Here is a 17366-nt window from a genome sequence, read left to right as displayed (position 1 = left end):
TCCAAAACAGCCTAAGGCAGGGAAATGCTGAAATCTTATTGGAACGCCCAGATCTTACCCCCACCCCCGCCCCGACACACACACAACTGAATGATGTAAGCGTTTCGGAAAGCAGAGCTCTGGAGCAAAACAAGCCCCGCGCGCGCGGAGCGACCCGCAGTGCCCGAGCCCGGCGCACGCACGACCCGCCCCCCGACTCGCGTTATTGCTGTGCACACGCGGACCGCCGTGACGCGCGGGCATTGTGTGCAGCGAGCAGAAAACAACAGCGAGCGCCGGCTGCGCGGAGAAGCACCCCCAATAAAGCGAGACAGATGTAGGGCCCTGCGTTTGCCGTACTGGGACGGGGGGGGGGGTACCCAGACCGCGCGGAGAAGGAGGACGAGAGTGAGGCGAATAAAGTGGCCAGAGTGGGCCGCTTCTGTTAGCAAGGGTGGATAATCTGGGGGTCCGGCGGGTGGTCTCCCCGAGTTTGCGGGAGAGTCACCCCCGCCTGTGTGAGCTGTCGCGGAGGGAGCGAGGGCCTGGAGCCGAGTCCCTGCAGCCGAGCCAGGCACGGCGCAGCGCCCCACGCTCTCGGGGAAATCTGGGGGCTGCTGGCATCACGTCATTTCGAGCCAAACAGCAGCGGCGAAAAGACGCGAGAGTGCTAAAAATACTCCCGCGGGGAGCCGGTCGGAGGAGGGGGGCTGCGGGCCGAGGGGCTGATTACGCACACGAAGTTGACTTTGACTGGGGTGCAGAGGCTCTGGAGCCCCTCTCTGGGGCCAATTGGCTTGCCTAGCGGACAGCCCGGGAGAGGGGCCGGGAGGAAGCCCCTCAAGTGCACCGGCCTCTGGAGCCTTGGCTTGGCCACCACAGGCCCGCCCCGCGCGGGGCAGCCCAGCCGGGCGCGCCCGGCTCTCTGCTTACGTGACTGGTGGCCACGCCGGAGCCCCGACACGGGGTAAACAAGGAGGTGGAGGCGGCCAGGGCGCGGGGAGGTGGGGGGTGGAGGAGGAAGATAGGACTCTGATTGTCTGCCGGTATGAAGTGGGGGGGGAGGCACGAGACGTTGGGGATCTCCGGCCACCACCTCGTTGCGGGGGTGGGGGACGAGGTTCGCTGAAGGTGCCTTCTTTGAGTGCACCCCCCTCCCCGAGTCAGAGTTGGAACCTCGGGACAGACTCCAGAAACTGGGGATCCGCGAGGGGGACGACTAAAGAAATCGCGCCCCTCCCCCTGCAACAAAAGCAAACACACCAAACAAAACCACCTCTTCACACAGCTCCCTACTAGCCTGGGCTTTTCAGAAACTATTCTCCAGACGAATGCACCCCCCCCACACACACACACACCCCAATGAATAATCGCTCGGCGACTCGGCTACGCAGCCTGACTGCGATGCGCCTCTCACAAGCCAGGCAGGCACCCGGAGCAGAGAGACGACGGGAGAAAGAAAAGATCGCACCACCGACCCCTTGTTTGGGTCTTACCACTTCCCCACAATTGCGCTGCCAACACTCGGTTACCTTAACCCTAAAGGCCCGGGCGTTATTTGTTGAAGATGTTTTTTGTGTTTTGAGGGTTGTTGTTGTGTTCTTGGGGGGGGGGGTGTCTTGCAAGATCTGACACGTTGCAATCAGGTGTCTGTTCTGTCTGTCTGTCTGTCTGTGTCTCTCATCGATCTCCTAGTTGTTCTGACAGATTACACATCTTGTTTTTCTCTTCTCTGTGAGTCTTTCTCCCCCTCAGCCGGTCTTCCTTTTCACAGCCACAGCTATTATCCCCATGGTGCTGGAGGCGCAGCACATGCGTGCCCCCGTTAGGGTGCTGAGGCGAATGCCTGGTGAGAGCTGGGGGCCCAGACAGGCAGGGTCAAAAATGAAACAAATACAAAAAGGAAGCCCAGGCCCGGGTGGGGTTCCTAGCATCGGTGTCCGTAGGGGATGGGGGGGGGGGAAGGGGAGGGAGAGAGAAAGACGGACATGGAACCCAGTAAGGCGTTTGCCTTGCTCGCCCAGAGTGTCTCTCAGAAAATAAAGAAAACGCATACAACAACCCACGTCTTCCCCAACTATTGTTTCTGCGGAATCCTAAAGTTTGCTGGTAGCCGCATCCCCCCCCCCCATCCCCTCGCCAAGTCTCTCCCCCCCCCCCCCCCCCAGCGCGCGTAGGACAGCAGGTCTAGAGAAAGCTGCGGGTGCAGCCTGGTTCCACCGGCCTGTTTCTTTGAGGAGACCAGAGGCCGTGGCATCCCAGAGGCAAGGAGGCACAGGGGAACAGTGTCTGTAGACACGATGGCCTGAGCCCAGTCCTGCTGTGGGGAGGAAAAACAAAGTAGGCATAAAGAACAGCCGGAGCGGAGTCCACGGCGTGGAGAGCTGTTTGGTGGTGGTGGCTGTTATTGTTGTAATGTGTGTCTATGTTTTTCTTTCTGAGCTCCTGCTTAGGGTTTCCAACTTTCAGCTTCTAATTCCCACCCAGCCCTAGAACAAGCGACAAAACAAAACAAAAACACTTGTCTGCCCGAGAAGGCTCCGGAAAGAAAAAGAAAGGAAGAAAGGCGACCTCGGAGAGACGAGCTCGCAGCGGCGCAGCTCAGTTGTCAGCAAACAACAACACTCCCCCACTCCTCGGCCAGGCCGTCCACCGGGCCTGCTCGAGAGCGACAGACCAAGGCAGCGACAGGCCCCCTCTCTGTCTTTGTTACATCTTTAGCAGCTTTGTGCGTGCGTGCGTGTCCTTTCTCCGGTGTCATCGGCTTTACTGCCGAGGGTTCGTGTTTGTGTGTGTTGGGGGGGGTGGTTGTGGTGAGGGCGAGCCGAGCAGGCGACAAGGGTCGCCCAAGGGGGCGAGAAAGAAAGAGGTGGGCGCCGGTGAGCAGCCGGGGGCCCCCAAACTTACTTTTGTTTTCTTTCTCGATCTGCTCCAGGTAGCTGGCTGCCTCGAGCAGAATCTGCACGTTCTGCAGAAAAGTGTTGATGTGCTTCTCCATCGAGTTCTCGCTGGTGTTGAAAATGTCCGAGAAGGGGCACCGGGGCTTGGCCCCCGCCGGCTCCTCCGGCTGCGCCGGGGGCTGGGGCGCGGCTGCGGCCGGGGGCATGGCCGGGGGTGCGATGGGGACCAGCCCCGCGCCCTCGCAGCGCGCCTCCTTGCGCGGCCGCCCGCGTTTGCCCATGGAGGCACGGGGGTCCGCCGAGCTAGTCTAGTCCCGGGCTGAGCGGCCGGTCGAGCTGTGGGCCCCCTGGGAGATCCGGCCTGCTGGTGCCGAGGAGGCGCCGGGACACGGAGCCGGCCTGACTTGTCGAGCCTCGCTGCGTGCAGTTGTGAGTGTGAGTGTGTGTCGCTCTCGCTGTGTGGGTCTGTGTGTATAGGAGATTGAATGAACCTACAGGACCGACGGAGGCGCTGTGGCGCCTGGGTCCTAGTGCGAGCCAGTCGCCATCTGACGGGTCAAAATAAATGGTGGAGAATAAGGACGCAGGGCCCGCCCCTTGCCGATCCCAGCACCCTTACCCGCACCTCCGCAAATCCTAGCTGCAGGGAGAGCACTGTGCATTTAACACGAATGGAAAAAATACTCGGATGTCTCTGGGTGCATCTGCATAAAAGCAATTTTCTCTACAGAAAAATAACTCAGCACAATGGCTGGCACATAGTAGGTCCCCAGTAAACGATGACTGCTAGGGCTTTTTTCTTTTTTTTAAATAAAAAACCCAGAGACAGGAAGATCTCAAGTTCAAGGCTAACCTGAGCTAAACAGTAAGACTTTATTTCAAAATCAAACAATAAAAGCCCAGTTCTGACGGAAAGAATAGAAACATCACGTGAAACTAGAAAACTCCTCCCAACACAAACATTTTGCACATGAACGTGCAGGCACGCACGCGCGAGCACACACACACACACACACACACACACACACACACACACACACACACACACACACACACCTGTGTGTACCTTCACACAGGCAGATGATGTCTCCAGGCTACCCTGTCCGGGTTACAGATTTACCCGCCCCTTCGCAACCGTTCAAATGCAAAGTTATTTTCCGGGAAGGAGGAGGAGATGTGAGCATCTCTCCATACTCATCAAATGCAGCTGTGCAAAGCTCACAGCAGGTTATCTCCACAACAGGGTCCCTTTTATGTGGCAGAGTGGCCCAAAGACAGAAGTGGTAGCCTAGGAACCACCTCCACTCCCCAACTCTCCACTTCCTACGCCCACACCCCATATGCTTATCCCTACTTTCACAAACATAGTTTCGCTGCCTCGGCTGCTGCAGCAGGACCCACCTGGCCTGACCCACCTGGCCTGCCTGACAGGAGTGCGGAAGACACCTGGACAGCTGAGCCGCGTTCTGAAGCCTGGAAAAGAAGGCTTAGAGTTTTCAGTCTGTTACAGGCAGACTGAGCCAAATCCTTTAAGCCATCTTGGCCAAAATTTTCACATCCCTGGAACCTCTAATAAGATGCTTGGGTAAGGGGGTCTGGAGAGATGGCTCAGAGGTTACCGAGCACTGGCTGTTCGTCCAAAGGTCCTGAGTTCAATTCCCAGCAACCACATGGTGGCTCACAACCATCTTTAATAAGATCTGGTACCCTCTTCTGGCATTCAGACACTCATGCTGGCAGAATACCGTATACATAATAAATCTTTAAAAGAAAGAAAGAAAGATGCTTGGGTAGACTAAGTCAAAATGACACCTAGCATATCCTGGGTCATATTAAGAATTTTAAAGGCACAAGCCTTTAATCCCAGCACTTGGCAAGCAGAGGCAGGTGGATCTCTTAGTTAGAGGCCAGCTTGGTGTACAGAGTGAGTTCCAGGACAGTCAAGGCGAGAGAGAGAGAGAGAGAGAGAGAGAGAGAGAGAGAGAGAGAGAGAGAGAGAGAGAGAGAGAGAGAGAGAGGCAGAGAGAGAGAGAGAGAGAGAGAGAGAGGGAGAGACAGAGAGAGAGAGACAGAGACAGAGACAGAGACAGAGACAGAATTTTTGTTGTGTTTTGTTGCTGAAGACCAAAGCTCGCGCATGCTCTTACACTGGGCTACGTCAGCAACCCCTTTGTCCGATCGTTTTCAGCTGGAACCTAGGTCCCCTAAGCTAGAATGAGAGTAGAGCAGACTTTACTGCATGTCCCTGCAAAACATTTCTAAAACAAATCCACCCAGACTTTCACCTCGCTTCCACAGAGAATGCTGCCCCCAGAAACACTTCCGTACACATTTGTCACAGACTGAAAATGGAAACTTTTAAAATAAAAAATATTTTCTTTGCGAAATGCTCTTTAACATTTTCAGAGCCTGTATATACACCCCAAGGTCTGCAAGAAGGCTTTTGCGTACTTTGAAAATTTTTATAAGTGAGCCTGTGGATATAACTCAGTGTTAGAGCAGCTTACCCAGCCAGCATGCACAAAGCCCTGGGCTCCATCACAGGAGCACATGCACACGTTTAAAAATAAATGAATAAGAGAAGAGGTAGCTCAGAGGTTAAGCTCTCTAGTACCTCTTCCAGAGGTCCCAGGTTCAATTCCCGGCACCCACATGGTGGCTCCCTGGAGTCCTCATAATGGGAGGAGAGAAACCTCTCAAACAAATTGTCTTGTCTGCACAAGTGTGTCATGGCACAAGCATGCATTTGTTGCCAAGCAAGCGGTGGTGATACACGCCTTTATTCCCAGGACTTGGGAGGCAGAGGCAGGTGGATCTGAGTGGGAGGCCAGCCTAGTCTACAGAGTGAGTTCCAGGACAGCCAGGACTATACAGAGAAACTCTTTCTACAAACAAACAAACAGCAAACAAAACAAAAAAGATCCAACAACAACAACAAACACACACACACACAAACAAGTATGCATTGTCTATATCACAAATGCATGTGTGCTGCACATGCGCACAATTCAAAGGAAAAGAAATGTGTACTAACCTGAGCTATGACAGGAACACACATGATCTGGCATTTAGAAATAGATGCATTCACATTTTGGATCAGAATATAGTAATTGTTCACATATTCTTTGCTTGTTTTTTCATGTTGTGGTAGACTTTGCATGGTTGAACTCTACACCCTTTGGCTAGAGTAAAGCAAAGATCTTCTAAAGAGCTGGGAGCTACATGCTCACATATTCTATTCCCAGCACGATTACTGACTTTTCTCTTTGTTTCTCTAAGAACCTTTTGACTCTGAACCGTTCCTGTTTAAATGTGCACAAACATCTAAGGACTTTAGAAAAGCCTTATGTAGGCACAATTTCCAAAAAGTTTTTTTTTTCAGTGCCATTTTGCAAAATCTGATACTTTTGGAAAACAGCTCTGGTCTCCTTTGCCCCAAATGGAAGATAACAGGGAGACGATGAGCCAGCTAACCCAGAGTTCTCTTTAATTCCTTAATGGTGGAATGGGTTGCAGATATGCAGCAGTGCAAACCACAGGCCCGTATGCACACACCCACAGAGACGGACACACCCACACGAGGGCTGGGGTAGGGGAAGGGTGTTTTGCAATTATTTATTTATCCCTGATCCATCTCTCATAGGTCTGCGAGCTTTGGAAAACCCAGTGGGAATCTTCAAGCTGGGCCACGGATCTGACCAAAGCCAAAATAAACAATGGCTTGAAGAAAATCTACAAAACAGTGCTGATTTGCACTATTCCCACAGTCAGCCGCAACCCCCACCATCACTCCCATGGAAAACACCACTGCCCATGCCAAAGCTAGTTTTCCCCCCATCGAAGGGGCATTGTTTTTTGTTATTATGTGAGTCCTTAGTGTCAGACAATGGCACCACAAGAGACACAAATGGAGGCAGGAGAAGTGCTTTTTTGTTTCACAAAGTCTTTTTGCAATTGTGCCCCCCAGAGTCTTGCATAAAGTTTAGTTGCATATATTCATTTTGGTAGCACGTTTGTGGAACAATGAATGTGCCAAGCAAAAGCCTGAAGCCCCTTCCTTATTTTTTTTTTTCAGAGCCCATCAAGTGTTAAATCATATTAGCATCGCCTTGCTCTCTCTCTCTCTCTCCTTCCCCTCCTACCCCCCAATTAACAGATTGTCTAATAAAGTTTGGCCCCATGCAGAAAGAGTGGCATTTCAGGGGTTATAGCACAGGACAGGCATCCAGGATGCAGGGTTACAAGCTCAGCTCCATTCCCGATTAGCTTTGCTTCCCAGGAGGAACCAGTCAAGCCCTTTGGAACCCCTCCTCTCTCTCTCTGGGGCTTTGATTCCAGAAGTAAACAGGCCTCTCTGGAAACTTGCTGAGAATATCTGCAGAGAACAGGTAGGGGACACGGATGTCGCCACCCTGAGAAGGAGGTATGTGACCTGGGAAAGAAAAACAGAAACACCCAAGGAGGTCAACGAGGACACTGCGCAGCAGCCTGGGCCCTGTTTTCCCAACCTCCTGTTTGTTGGGCTTATTTATTTGTTTGGTGGTATTTTTCTATCAGCCTCGTTTACATATTAAAGTGAAGTTGTTCTCTATTTATCCGTCTTCCCCTAGACATTCTACACTCTTACTTCAAAGGAGTTTCTCTGCCTGTAATTACGCCTTTATGTACACAGAGGCTGGTTAATTACTGAGAAGGGTGATAGGAAGCCTGCAGAGACTCCCCATCTTGCATTGCGATGGATGCTACCTCTGCCATGGACCACTTGGGCTCTCCTGGACTCTTTAACCCTGTTCTTCCTCCCCTCCCTAGCCTTTTCTGCCAAAGGCTGCCACTGCACCTCTGGCTTTTCCTTGTACCGTGACAGAATGCTTCAGTCAGATCTCTCCCGCTCTTTGTCCTATGGTCTTTGTACTCGATTTGTTCGGTCCCCTGAGTCATAATCCACAGGACTTTCCACTTTCCTAGCCTCACTTTCATACTCTGTATGTTTGCCTTTGAAACGGAAATCGCCTAGCAGTGAACTGAGCCAGCGCCTCCTCTCTGGCAGTCTTTATCTTGCCTTTGACTGTCAAGAAGACTCCATGGAATAGAGGGCTAGGAACAGGCCAAGTGGCAGGAGCAAGGACAACCCCAAGGCTCTGGCTTTGAAGGACTAACTGGCCATCAGCCACTCCTGTGGCATGCTCCCCACTCCCGCCCTCCACCACAGGTACACACACTCAGCTATGGATAGAGACCTGGACAGAAGATAACTAGTTTCTGCCCTACATGAAACCTCACTGGTGTTACCTGCTCCTAGGGTAGCCATTACATCTGCTCTCCTTTCTCCAGACCTGGTTCAGGCCAGCTCTGAGCACCTTCTATCCAATGTCCAGCACATACAGGACTCATCAGACTATGAACTCATCAAAGGGCAAGAAAGGTACTTCCTTCCTCTGGGCCCTGCCCTTACGTGCAGATCATGAAAGACAGAAAACAGCACAGAAAGCAGAGCCGCGCTGGGTCCTGGGCTCAAAGGAATGGATGCACTTTCCTGCCTGGCCAGAATGGCTTTGCAGCTCTGATATGGTGAGAAGAGGCTTTTGACAGCCTATACCACTCACATTAAAGTTTAAATACTTAAATGCTGTCTTTGTGGGGAAGCCAGAAAGCCATCGAAGCCAGATGGTTGAGGTTCCTTTACCAAAAGACCCAGAGCCTCTGCGGTCCTCCGTCTTCAGTGTTGTGCAACAGATCTGGGGACAAGATGGGATTCCTCTGTACTAAGGTGCCCTGGTGTAGAAAGTTGGGTTTTGTTTTGGTTTTTCCTCTAATTACCAGGCAATCAAGACATGGCCTCGGGCAAATTGGGAATCACAGGGAGTCTTCTTCACATCTCTGTGTTTTAGGGTGTTTCCCAAATTCTTTAATACTTATATATTGGGGAGCAGCATTTGAGACAGTCTCTCTACATTGCCCTGGCTGTCCTTGAACTTGCTATGTAGACAGTGCTGGCCTTGAACAAACAGAGATCCTCCTGCCTTTACCTCCTAAGTGCTGGGATTAAAGGCATGTGCTGTGGTGCCTGGCTCTTAATTTTTCCATTCTTTAAAGATTTATTCAGGAACTGGCAAGATGGCTTTAGTAACTGAAGTTCACATCCCCAGAACCCAGATAACATGCTGGGTGGGTATGGCTACCCATCTGCAGTTCCAGCCTTGAAAGGCAGAGACAAAGGATTGCCAGAGCAAGCTAGCTGGCTAGTGAGAGTAGCCATAATAGTGAGCTTTGGGTTTGTAAGCCAGCCCCAACGAGATGCTTGCCTTGGTCATGGTATCTCTTCACAGTAATGGAAGCCCTGACTAAGACAATAAATAAAGTAGAAAAGTGGTTGAAGATAATTTCTGACACCAGCCTAAGGCCTCTACAGGTACTAACACATGCGCCACACACATCCACACATGAAAAATGAACCAAAGGGCAGGAGACATGGCTTAGTGGGTGAAGTACTCGTTTTGAAAGCAAGAGGACCTGAGTTAGGGCCCCAGCATCCATGAAGACGCCCATGTGGTGATAGGCACTTGTAATCCCAGGGGTGGGGGTAGAGAAAGGCTGAGCCCTCCATTGCTACCCTGCTGAGCTTCAGACCAAAAAGAGATCTGCTTCAAGGGAACTTGATGGCATTCCTGAAGATGACACTCAAGGCTGTCTTCCAGCCTTCGCGTACCTACACACGCACACCTATGCATACACGCACCTGCACATGCATGGGCATGCGCAGACATACACGTAAAAATGAGTTCTAAACACGATTCTAAGTTTCTGCAGTGAGGTGCTAGTGAGTGCCTTTAGCTCAAACACGATTCTTTCTAGAGACATTTTCAATAAAAGGTGGCCTATGCCAAAAACTAAAATAACAAAGATCTAATGATAAATTAGGTATCAGGAAATGGAGGCTGGCAAGTAGGGCGGGGCCTTCCTGCACACACCGATTATGTGACCTTGCATAAGCCGTTTAACTTCTCAGAGTCTGTGTTTTCATCTGCAAAATGGGAAAGAGCCACTCTTGCCTTGTAAGAAGAGAGAGGAAGGAAGCTTGGAAACTGACAAGTTAGTGCAAATGTCAGGATAGTGTCATGTTGAGGTTCCTCAAAGGCTTCTAGGGAAAACATAAGTAAAAGTGACAAAAAAGGTGGGGAGCAAGAGTCAGAGGGCCAGGCTTGGGAGCCAGTCCTTCCAGGGCACCACAGTGTGGTTCCGGACAATGTTGCCCCTGTTGCCCCTGGGTCTCGCTGTCCTCAACTTGAGGTAGCAGAGCTCATTTAGACAATTTCACCCTGCACTCCCCACATCCCTGTGTTAGTTAGTCATAGGCTGGAATGTCACTGCCTGACAGGCTTTAGAGCAGCCCAAAAGGAAGAGGAAGACCATGACCACACAAAGGCACAAAGCCTGGTGTCTAAGCCCCAGTTTGCCTTATCTCTGGAAAAGCATGTTTCTCGTTTGTTTTTTGTTTTGTTCTGTTCTAGGATCTGAACCCTGAGTGTCACACACGCTGAGTAAATGCTCTCTCCACAGAACGGTATTCTCAACCCTCTTTCACTTTTTTTATTTTCAGAGACTCTCTGAAAATAGACTACCCGGGCTGGCCCAGTCTTGGCCTTGTGCGCCTCCTGTCATATGTGCAGAAGAGCTGAATTGTAGGTCCTGCTCACTGGTTGTGTTTTGAAAGACAACAGTGGGAGAAGTCTTCAAGATGTGGAAGCTCAAGACCAGGGGCCATGACCCATGGGGCTGGGGACTGTGGAAAACTGGCCACTCACACTGGAATCTGCTGCCTGTAGTCCCCAACATACTGTTTACATGGTGTGCGTGTGTGTGTGTGTGTGTGTGTGTGTGTGTGTGTGTGTGTGTGTTCTTGTTCTCAAGACAGAGTCTCACTGTTATGAAGCCCCAAAATTCACTATGTAGACCAGGCTGGCCTATAATCCACACAGATTCACCTGCCTGTGCCTCCCAAATGCTGGGATTGAAGGCGTGCACCACTGCTCCCATCTTAAATTGCGTGCATGCGTGCTCGCGTGCTCGCGTGCACACACACACACACACACACACACACACACACACACACACTTTTTTTTCCAAGACAGTGTCTCTCTGTGTAGCCTTGGCTGTCCTGGACTTGCTTTGTAGACCAGGCTGGCCTCGAACTCACAGCAATTTGCCTGCTTCTGCCTACCAAATGGCATGTACCACCATGCCTGGCCATATACATACATTTTTTGAGACAGGGTCTTACTCTGTAATTCAGACTTGCCTATAACTCTATATAACCCAGTCTGGCTTTGAATTTGTTGTAATCCTCCTGCCTCAGCTTCTCAAGTGCTGGGATTACAAGCACAAGCCGTCATCTTCCCCTGTAAGAAGCTATAGCTGTCTCCTTCTTCTCCTCGCCTTCTTTCTCTTCCTCCCTCTCGCTTTCTCCTTCTCTCCCTGCCTCTGGTCTCTCTTTCTTAAGGCCCTGAACTTGTGCAAATTGTTCTCAGCCTCCCTTTCCTGACTCAAAGCCCAGTGCTCACAGGTAAGAAAGCAAATGAGCTCTGAAGTCAGCGTGTTTATCTGGGAGCCCAGATTCATCAGCGCGCGTTCTGCATGCATGCCAGAAGACGCTGCGCATCTTCCATGTGCCAGGGACCGAACAGTGAGCAGACAGACAAGGCCTCCTGCCTCACAGGACTCATTTCTCAGCCTCACACACAGAGTAGACGCATGACACACACACACAGGCACAAAGGCAGGTTTCTCATTTCTTGTGTCCCTCTGACAAATGAAATGAAAAGTAGGACTGACGCAGACTGGCTGCCGTGTTCTCTCACATAGGACAGGAACGGTGGCAAAGAGAGCGAGGAAGGCTTTCTCCGTGTTTCCCTTTTACTCTTCTTGCTCCTAACTGACCATTTGCACGCCTCCATAGCAGCCAGGCATATTACATTATGTGGCACATTTGCCTCTGCAATATGAAGACATAATGCAGTCGGCCTGTGATGGCGCAAACCTTTAATCCCACCACTCGGGAGGCAGGGGCAGGTGGACCTCTATGAGCTCAAGGCCAGCCTGCTCTGCAGAGACAAGGCTACCCAAAGAAACCTTGTCTCAAAAAACAAAAACAAAACAAAACAAAAAAAGAAAGAAAGAAAGAAAGAAAGAAAGAAGAAAAGAAAGACATAAGGCATGATATGTCAGAAAAGCTAAAAACACTTTTTCCCCCTGTGCTGAATGCAGGGCCTCATAAGCTCTGAGCAAATGCTGTAGTACTGAGCCACACCCTCAGCCTCAGAATTGTTAAACCGAGGAAAGTTGTGCATCACCCCAACACACAAAGGCCCGAGTGCCGCTCAGATATGTGTGCCTTGCCAAAGAGTCACGTCAAAACAGCTGTCAGAAATTACAGCCTACCTGCAAACGTCAGGAGTGTAATCAGCGTATTTCCATATAACTATACTGTAAACCACCCATCCCAGACAAGCAGGCACATGACGATAACATGTTGGCATACAGATGCAGGAATCTGCTCCAGACTTGTGACATTATCACAGGCGGACCAGGCAGAAAGTTCCAGAGGTAGAGGCTAGGACTGACAGTGGGCTCCATTTCCTGGGCCTTTCTTTGATGTCCTGCAAGACTAAAAGATGCATTAAACACCACATGGAACTAAAGTAAGAAAAATGTCTTCTTGTATTGTGAATTTTAACCTTACATCCTTTGTACAAGAACACTTTGGGGGAAGCCAGGCGTGGTGGCACATGCCTTTATAATCCCAGCACTCGGGAGGCAGAGGCAGGCTGATAGCTGTGAGTTTGAGGCCAGCCTGGTCTACAAAGGGACTCCAGGATAGCCAAGGCTAACACAGAGAGACCTTGTCTCAAAAAGCCAAATAAATAAATAAATAAATAAATAAATAAATAAATAAACAAACACACACAGTGTGGTCTTACATTGTTGTTTTGTTTTGTTTCTGAAGTAGGTTCTTCCTATATAACCCAATCTGTCGTCAAATTCTTAATCTTCCTGCCTTCCCTGTACTGGGAGTACAGGCCTACACTACCACTCTGAGCCCATATTACTTTAGAGATGCTGTAATTCAGGCTAGTGTGGTTAGTTGTCTACTTCCCATGATGCTTGGGGCTCGAGAAGAGGAGATCTATACTTTTAAATGCTGATATTCACGTAGTACTTGAAATATTCCAGGCCCTGTTCTCCATGCACAGTGTGTATCACATTTAAAATTGTCGCATGAAGGCTACTAACCTGCACTCCCAGCATACTCAGGCAATCAATTTTATCCCTTCTCAAGTCTCTGATGGGGTTGAAGACCATGTAGTTTAGTTTTACAATGAAGCCTAGTTGTTTAGGGGTTAAGATGTTTATAAGTCTAGATAGATGTTTTAAGTTGATAATGACAAGATGTGATGGAGATTTATTTACATTCAGAATTTTAGATGCACCAAGATAGGAAAGATGTTTTCTTCCAGGTTGCCAAATACAAATAGCCAAAACACTAAGAATGTAACATTTATATAATTCCTGATTGTGTCGTAGTTCTTCTTGCTATAAGTAGTTTATTGTATATATGTGTAATAATATAAATGTATATGTAAAAAACAAAAAACATTTAATAAAAAAGTACCCACAAAAAAAGAAAAAATAAAATAGGTCCCTCCTATAGATAAAGAAATGGGTATTGAAGAAAGATACATTTCTTTTTCTTAAAAAAAGAAAAAACTTTGTATCTGTGTAAATTTGTTGTATGCATGTGCATGTGTGTGTGTATATATAACTGTGCATATGATGTGCACTTGGGGGGTCAGAGGACATCCTCAGGTGTCAGTCTTCATATTTCATGTTGATTGAGAGGGTCTCTTGTTTGTTGCCATGTATGCCAAGTGAGTAGACCCCAGGAGTCCTCCTATCTCCATGTTCCTTCTCACTGGAAGTGCTAGGGTTAATGACGTGTACCCATTCTCCTGGAAGTGCTAGGGTTAACGATGAGTGCCCATTCTCCTGGAAGTGCTAGGGTTAACGAATCCTCCTGGAAGTGCTAGGGTTAATGATGAGTGCCCATTCTCCTGGAAGTGCTAGGGTTAACGATGAGTGCCCATTCTCCTGGATTTCCATGAGTTCTGGGTATCTGAACTCAGTTCCTTGGACTTGCAAGGTGAGTACTTTAATCCATGAAACCTTCTCTGTAGCCTCAAAACATTTCTTGACCCGGATACATCAAATGTGATTATCTCTATAAAATGCTTAGCACAGTGCTCGCTATAGATGAGGCATGTAGTAAGTAGTTGCTATTATTTCTTGCCCAAGTTTCCCGGAAGCCCCTAACAGGCTTGGTAGCAAAAGGAGAGCAGAGGCTGTTGTTTCCTCAGGGTGTGGCCACAGCCGAGAGCCTCATAGGAAGTCCCTCTGCTGAACACATTGGCTTAGGACCTACCTTTAGGGCTTTGAGGAGAAAACAAAATGATTGGTCACATCTGTTACAATAGAGCTATTCATAGAATAAAGGAAAGGGCCCCAACTGCATAAGTTGTGAGACTGGCAGTAACTGGTTGTGACTTAACACAGGTCATTGCGCCTCTCAGGGTCAGGCCAGATGATCAACTCCAGTCAAAATGCTGCAATCAAGCCACCTGTGGAAATTCTGGCCTTGACTTCACAGCCACCCCTGGAGAATTAAGGTGCATTTTCTACCTATTCCCAGGGTTCTGAAATGGAACAGCAGGGCTCACGCAGGGTAGAGCGCTTTGAGAGTTGTGGGTTTCCTGCCTTCTCTTTAGATATATATGGACATCTGTTTCGCGAAAAACGTACAACACACTGTCTTCAGGTTACACTTTTTCTTCAGAGAGCAGAGGAGAAACTTTCATGCTCATCCTGCCTTTTGGCCTTCTTCTTCTTCTTCTTCTTCTTCTTCTTCTTCTTCTTCTTCTTCTTCTTCTTCTTCTTCTTCTTCTTCTTCTTCTTCTTCTTCTTTTTTAACTATGACCCAAAGCCCACAATACTGACCACTGTCAAATTCCCTAGATACAAATGGGTTATTTTGAAGGTGCCATTCAAAGCTTGAAGCCCCTCCCCCATCACCATAGCGCCCTGGACACACCTGTTCTTTTTCTGTTTGTAATCCTTTCCTAATCCTTTTTCAAATCTCACCTGCCATTGAGAGTCCACTGCTGCTGTCATATTTTTTGAAGGACAAACCCGTTTTTCTAGTGATAATTGCACTGGCCATCTGTCTCCATCAACCCCCCACCTCCTACCTCCCCCCAGGCCCCCCACCCCCTCCAGATACCCAAATCAACTGAAGAGATAGTACAATAAAAGACTATATTTTGTCGAGCTGCAACAGGCTGTGTTTTGTTCATGTCTGTTCAGCATGAACCTTAGCATAAACTAGGAGCTGATGGAAAAGTCCTCCCTGGGTTCCCAGTTCCCACCGACAGTGTTCAGAGCTGGCAAAGCCTCTGCCTCCCACCTCGGATGAAGAAAACCGTTTCATTAGGATGCTTTTTGTGGAGAGATGTTATTATGGTGTCACAAGGGGTGTGGGTTGCTAACACTCTTCCCAATGGATTTTCTGGGAAAAGGCCTGTCTGCATCAAGTCTTGCCCAGTGGCTATATGGCCCCCTTTGAAGCTGCACAGGAGATCTCTGACAGACTCTGGCTCTAGGAAACCTCTCCTTGATTGATAATATCCAGATTAGGGGTTTGGCATGGGTGAAAGAGGACAGTTTTGGGTGAAATAAGAAAGTGTTGCAGGCAAGCATTGTGAATGGAAAGCTATCTTCTCCCTTTGAGCTATCAAGATGTAATACCATTTCGTGGGGTTAATTTTACTATGATAACAGATTCCTTGGAAAGGGTCCTCAGACTATTTAGGCCTCATTATGCCTCTAGAAAGACAGACTCTCCCAGCACTCGGGAGGCAGAGGCAGGCGGATCACTGTGAGTTCGAGGCCAGGCTGGTCTACAAAGTTAGTCCAGGACAGCCAAGGCTACACAGAGAAACCTTGTCTCAGAGAGAGAAAGAGAGAAAGAGAGAGAGAGAGAGAGAGAGAGAGAGAGAGAGAGAGAGAGAGAGAGAGAGACTGAGACTGACTCAAAATATCTATTAGCTAGAGGTTTCTAGAGATGATGGTGAGTTAGACTAAAAAATGGAGTTAATGACTTTCCACTGTGACTGTGCTTTGGTTTAAAGGTAAACAAAAACAGAGAGGAAAAAACCTCCTACTTCCAGTAATAGATGGTAAGCATCCTTTTTTCTGTTCTCCAACCTTGGATGTCACATATAAAGCACACATACGACTTCTTCGAAAGAGAGGGGGCTACAGCCTGGCCAGGGAGCTCAGGACAGAAGAGCACTGTACTGGTTCTCTGGATTTTATTTTTGTCAGACACACCAGGAATTATAGACCAAAAAAGGCCAAATGAGCAGGAAAGGCACAGCCTATGAAAATAGAAAGCTCTGAGGTAACCACCACTGTCCTCCAGCCATCGCGGCAGGAAGCCTGCGGCCCTGCCCATCCTCCACAGAAAACGTAGGCTTCCAGCACCACCTGGGCCCGAATAGGGAGACAGAATAGGTGAGCTGGGGGGATGGCTCAGTGGGTAGAACACTTGCTGTTCAAGTCCCCAGAGCTCACCTGAAGGTGGACAGAGAAATGGTAGGTGGAGGCAGGAGGATCCCAGGAATCTTTAGAGCCAGCTAGACTGGTGTACACAGTAAAAAAAACTAGACAAGAGGCCTCGTCCAAAAATAAGGTAAAGGGCAGGAACCAATATCTGAACCTGTCATGTCAACTCCACATACATTCATTCCCCCGTTATTCAAACCTTTCCCATCAGCTAGTGGAGGGCACATGGGCTTCTCTCCCACACCGGGCTTCTCTCCCACACCGGGCTTCTCTCCCACACGGGGCTTCTCTCCCACACGGGGCTTCTCTCCCACACCGGGCTTCTCTCCCACACGGGGCTTCTCTCCCACATGGGGCTTCTCTCCCACACTGGGCTTCTCTCCCACACCGGGCTTCTCTCCCACACCGGGCTTCTCTACCACACCGGGCTTCTCTCCCACACCGGGCTTCTCTGCCACACTGGAGTTCTTACTCATACTTTCTGCAGTTAGTTTACCTAAGTATCTTCCCCAGATGTCAATGGAGGCCACAAGAAAACTTGAACTCTGATCTTCGCTTTTCCTTCATATTTCTCTGCCATAATGATATCAGAAAAAGGTATTTGAAATGGAAGTTTTAAATAAGACTCAAGACTTCAGAACATAGGAGGAAAGTGACCAAGTACACTACAAAAATCATTCATTACCCCAAGAACCAGGAAGATACTGATGCAAGGGGGAGGGGGCAAAAAAAATGGAGAAAGAGGAAGAATTAGGGATGTTGGTCAAATAATCAAAATTTCAGTTAGAAAGCAGTTCAAGAGATCTCCTATTGTAC

At 49.1% G+C, this 17366-nt stretch overlaps 1 protein-coding gene across 1 annotated transcript in view; it reads right to left on the bottom strand.

Annotated features, from left to right (window-relative positions):
* The window catches only part of Mxi1 (MAX interactor 1, dimerization protein), a 62374-nt gene extending 59011 nt beyond the window's left edge, over positions 1-3363 (bottom strand). Inside the window, exon 1 of the mRNA XM_051146772.1 lies at positions 2887-3363. Within this exon, the coding sequence (XP_051002729.1) occupies positions 2887-3160 (274 nt within the window). The 5' untranslated portion in view covers positions 3161-3363. The remainder of the gene's footprint in view (positions 1-2886) is intronic.
* Positions 3364-17366: the final 14003 nt, after the last annotated feature.

The sequence above is a fragment of the Acomys russatus genome, chromosome 5, assembly GCF_903995435.1.
Source record: "Acomys russatus chromosome 5, mAcoRus1.1, whole genome shotgun sequence".
In the NCBI taxonomy this organism is placed as follows: Eukaryota; Metazoa; Chordata; class Mammalia; order Rodentia; family Muridae; genus Acomys; species Acomys russatus.
Note: the sequence above shows the minus strand (reverse complement) of the source record. Positions and strands in the feature narration are given on the sequence as shown.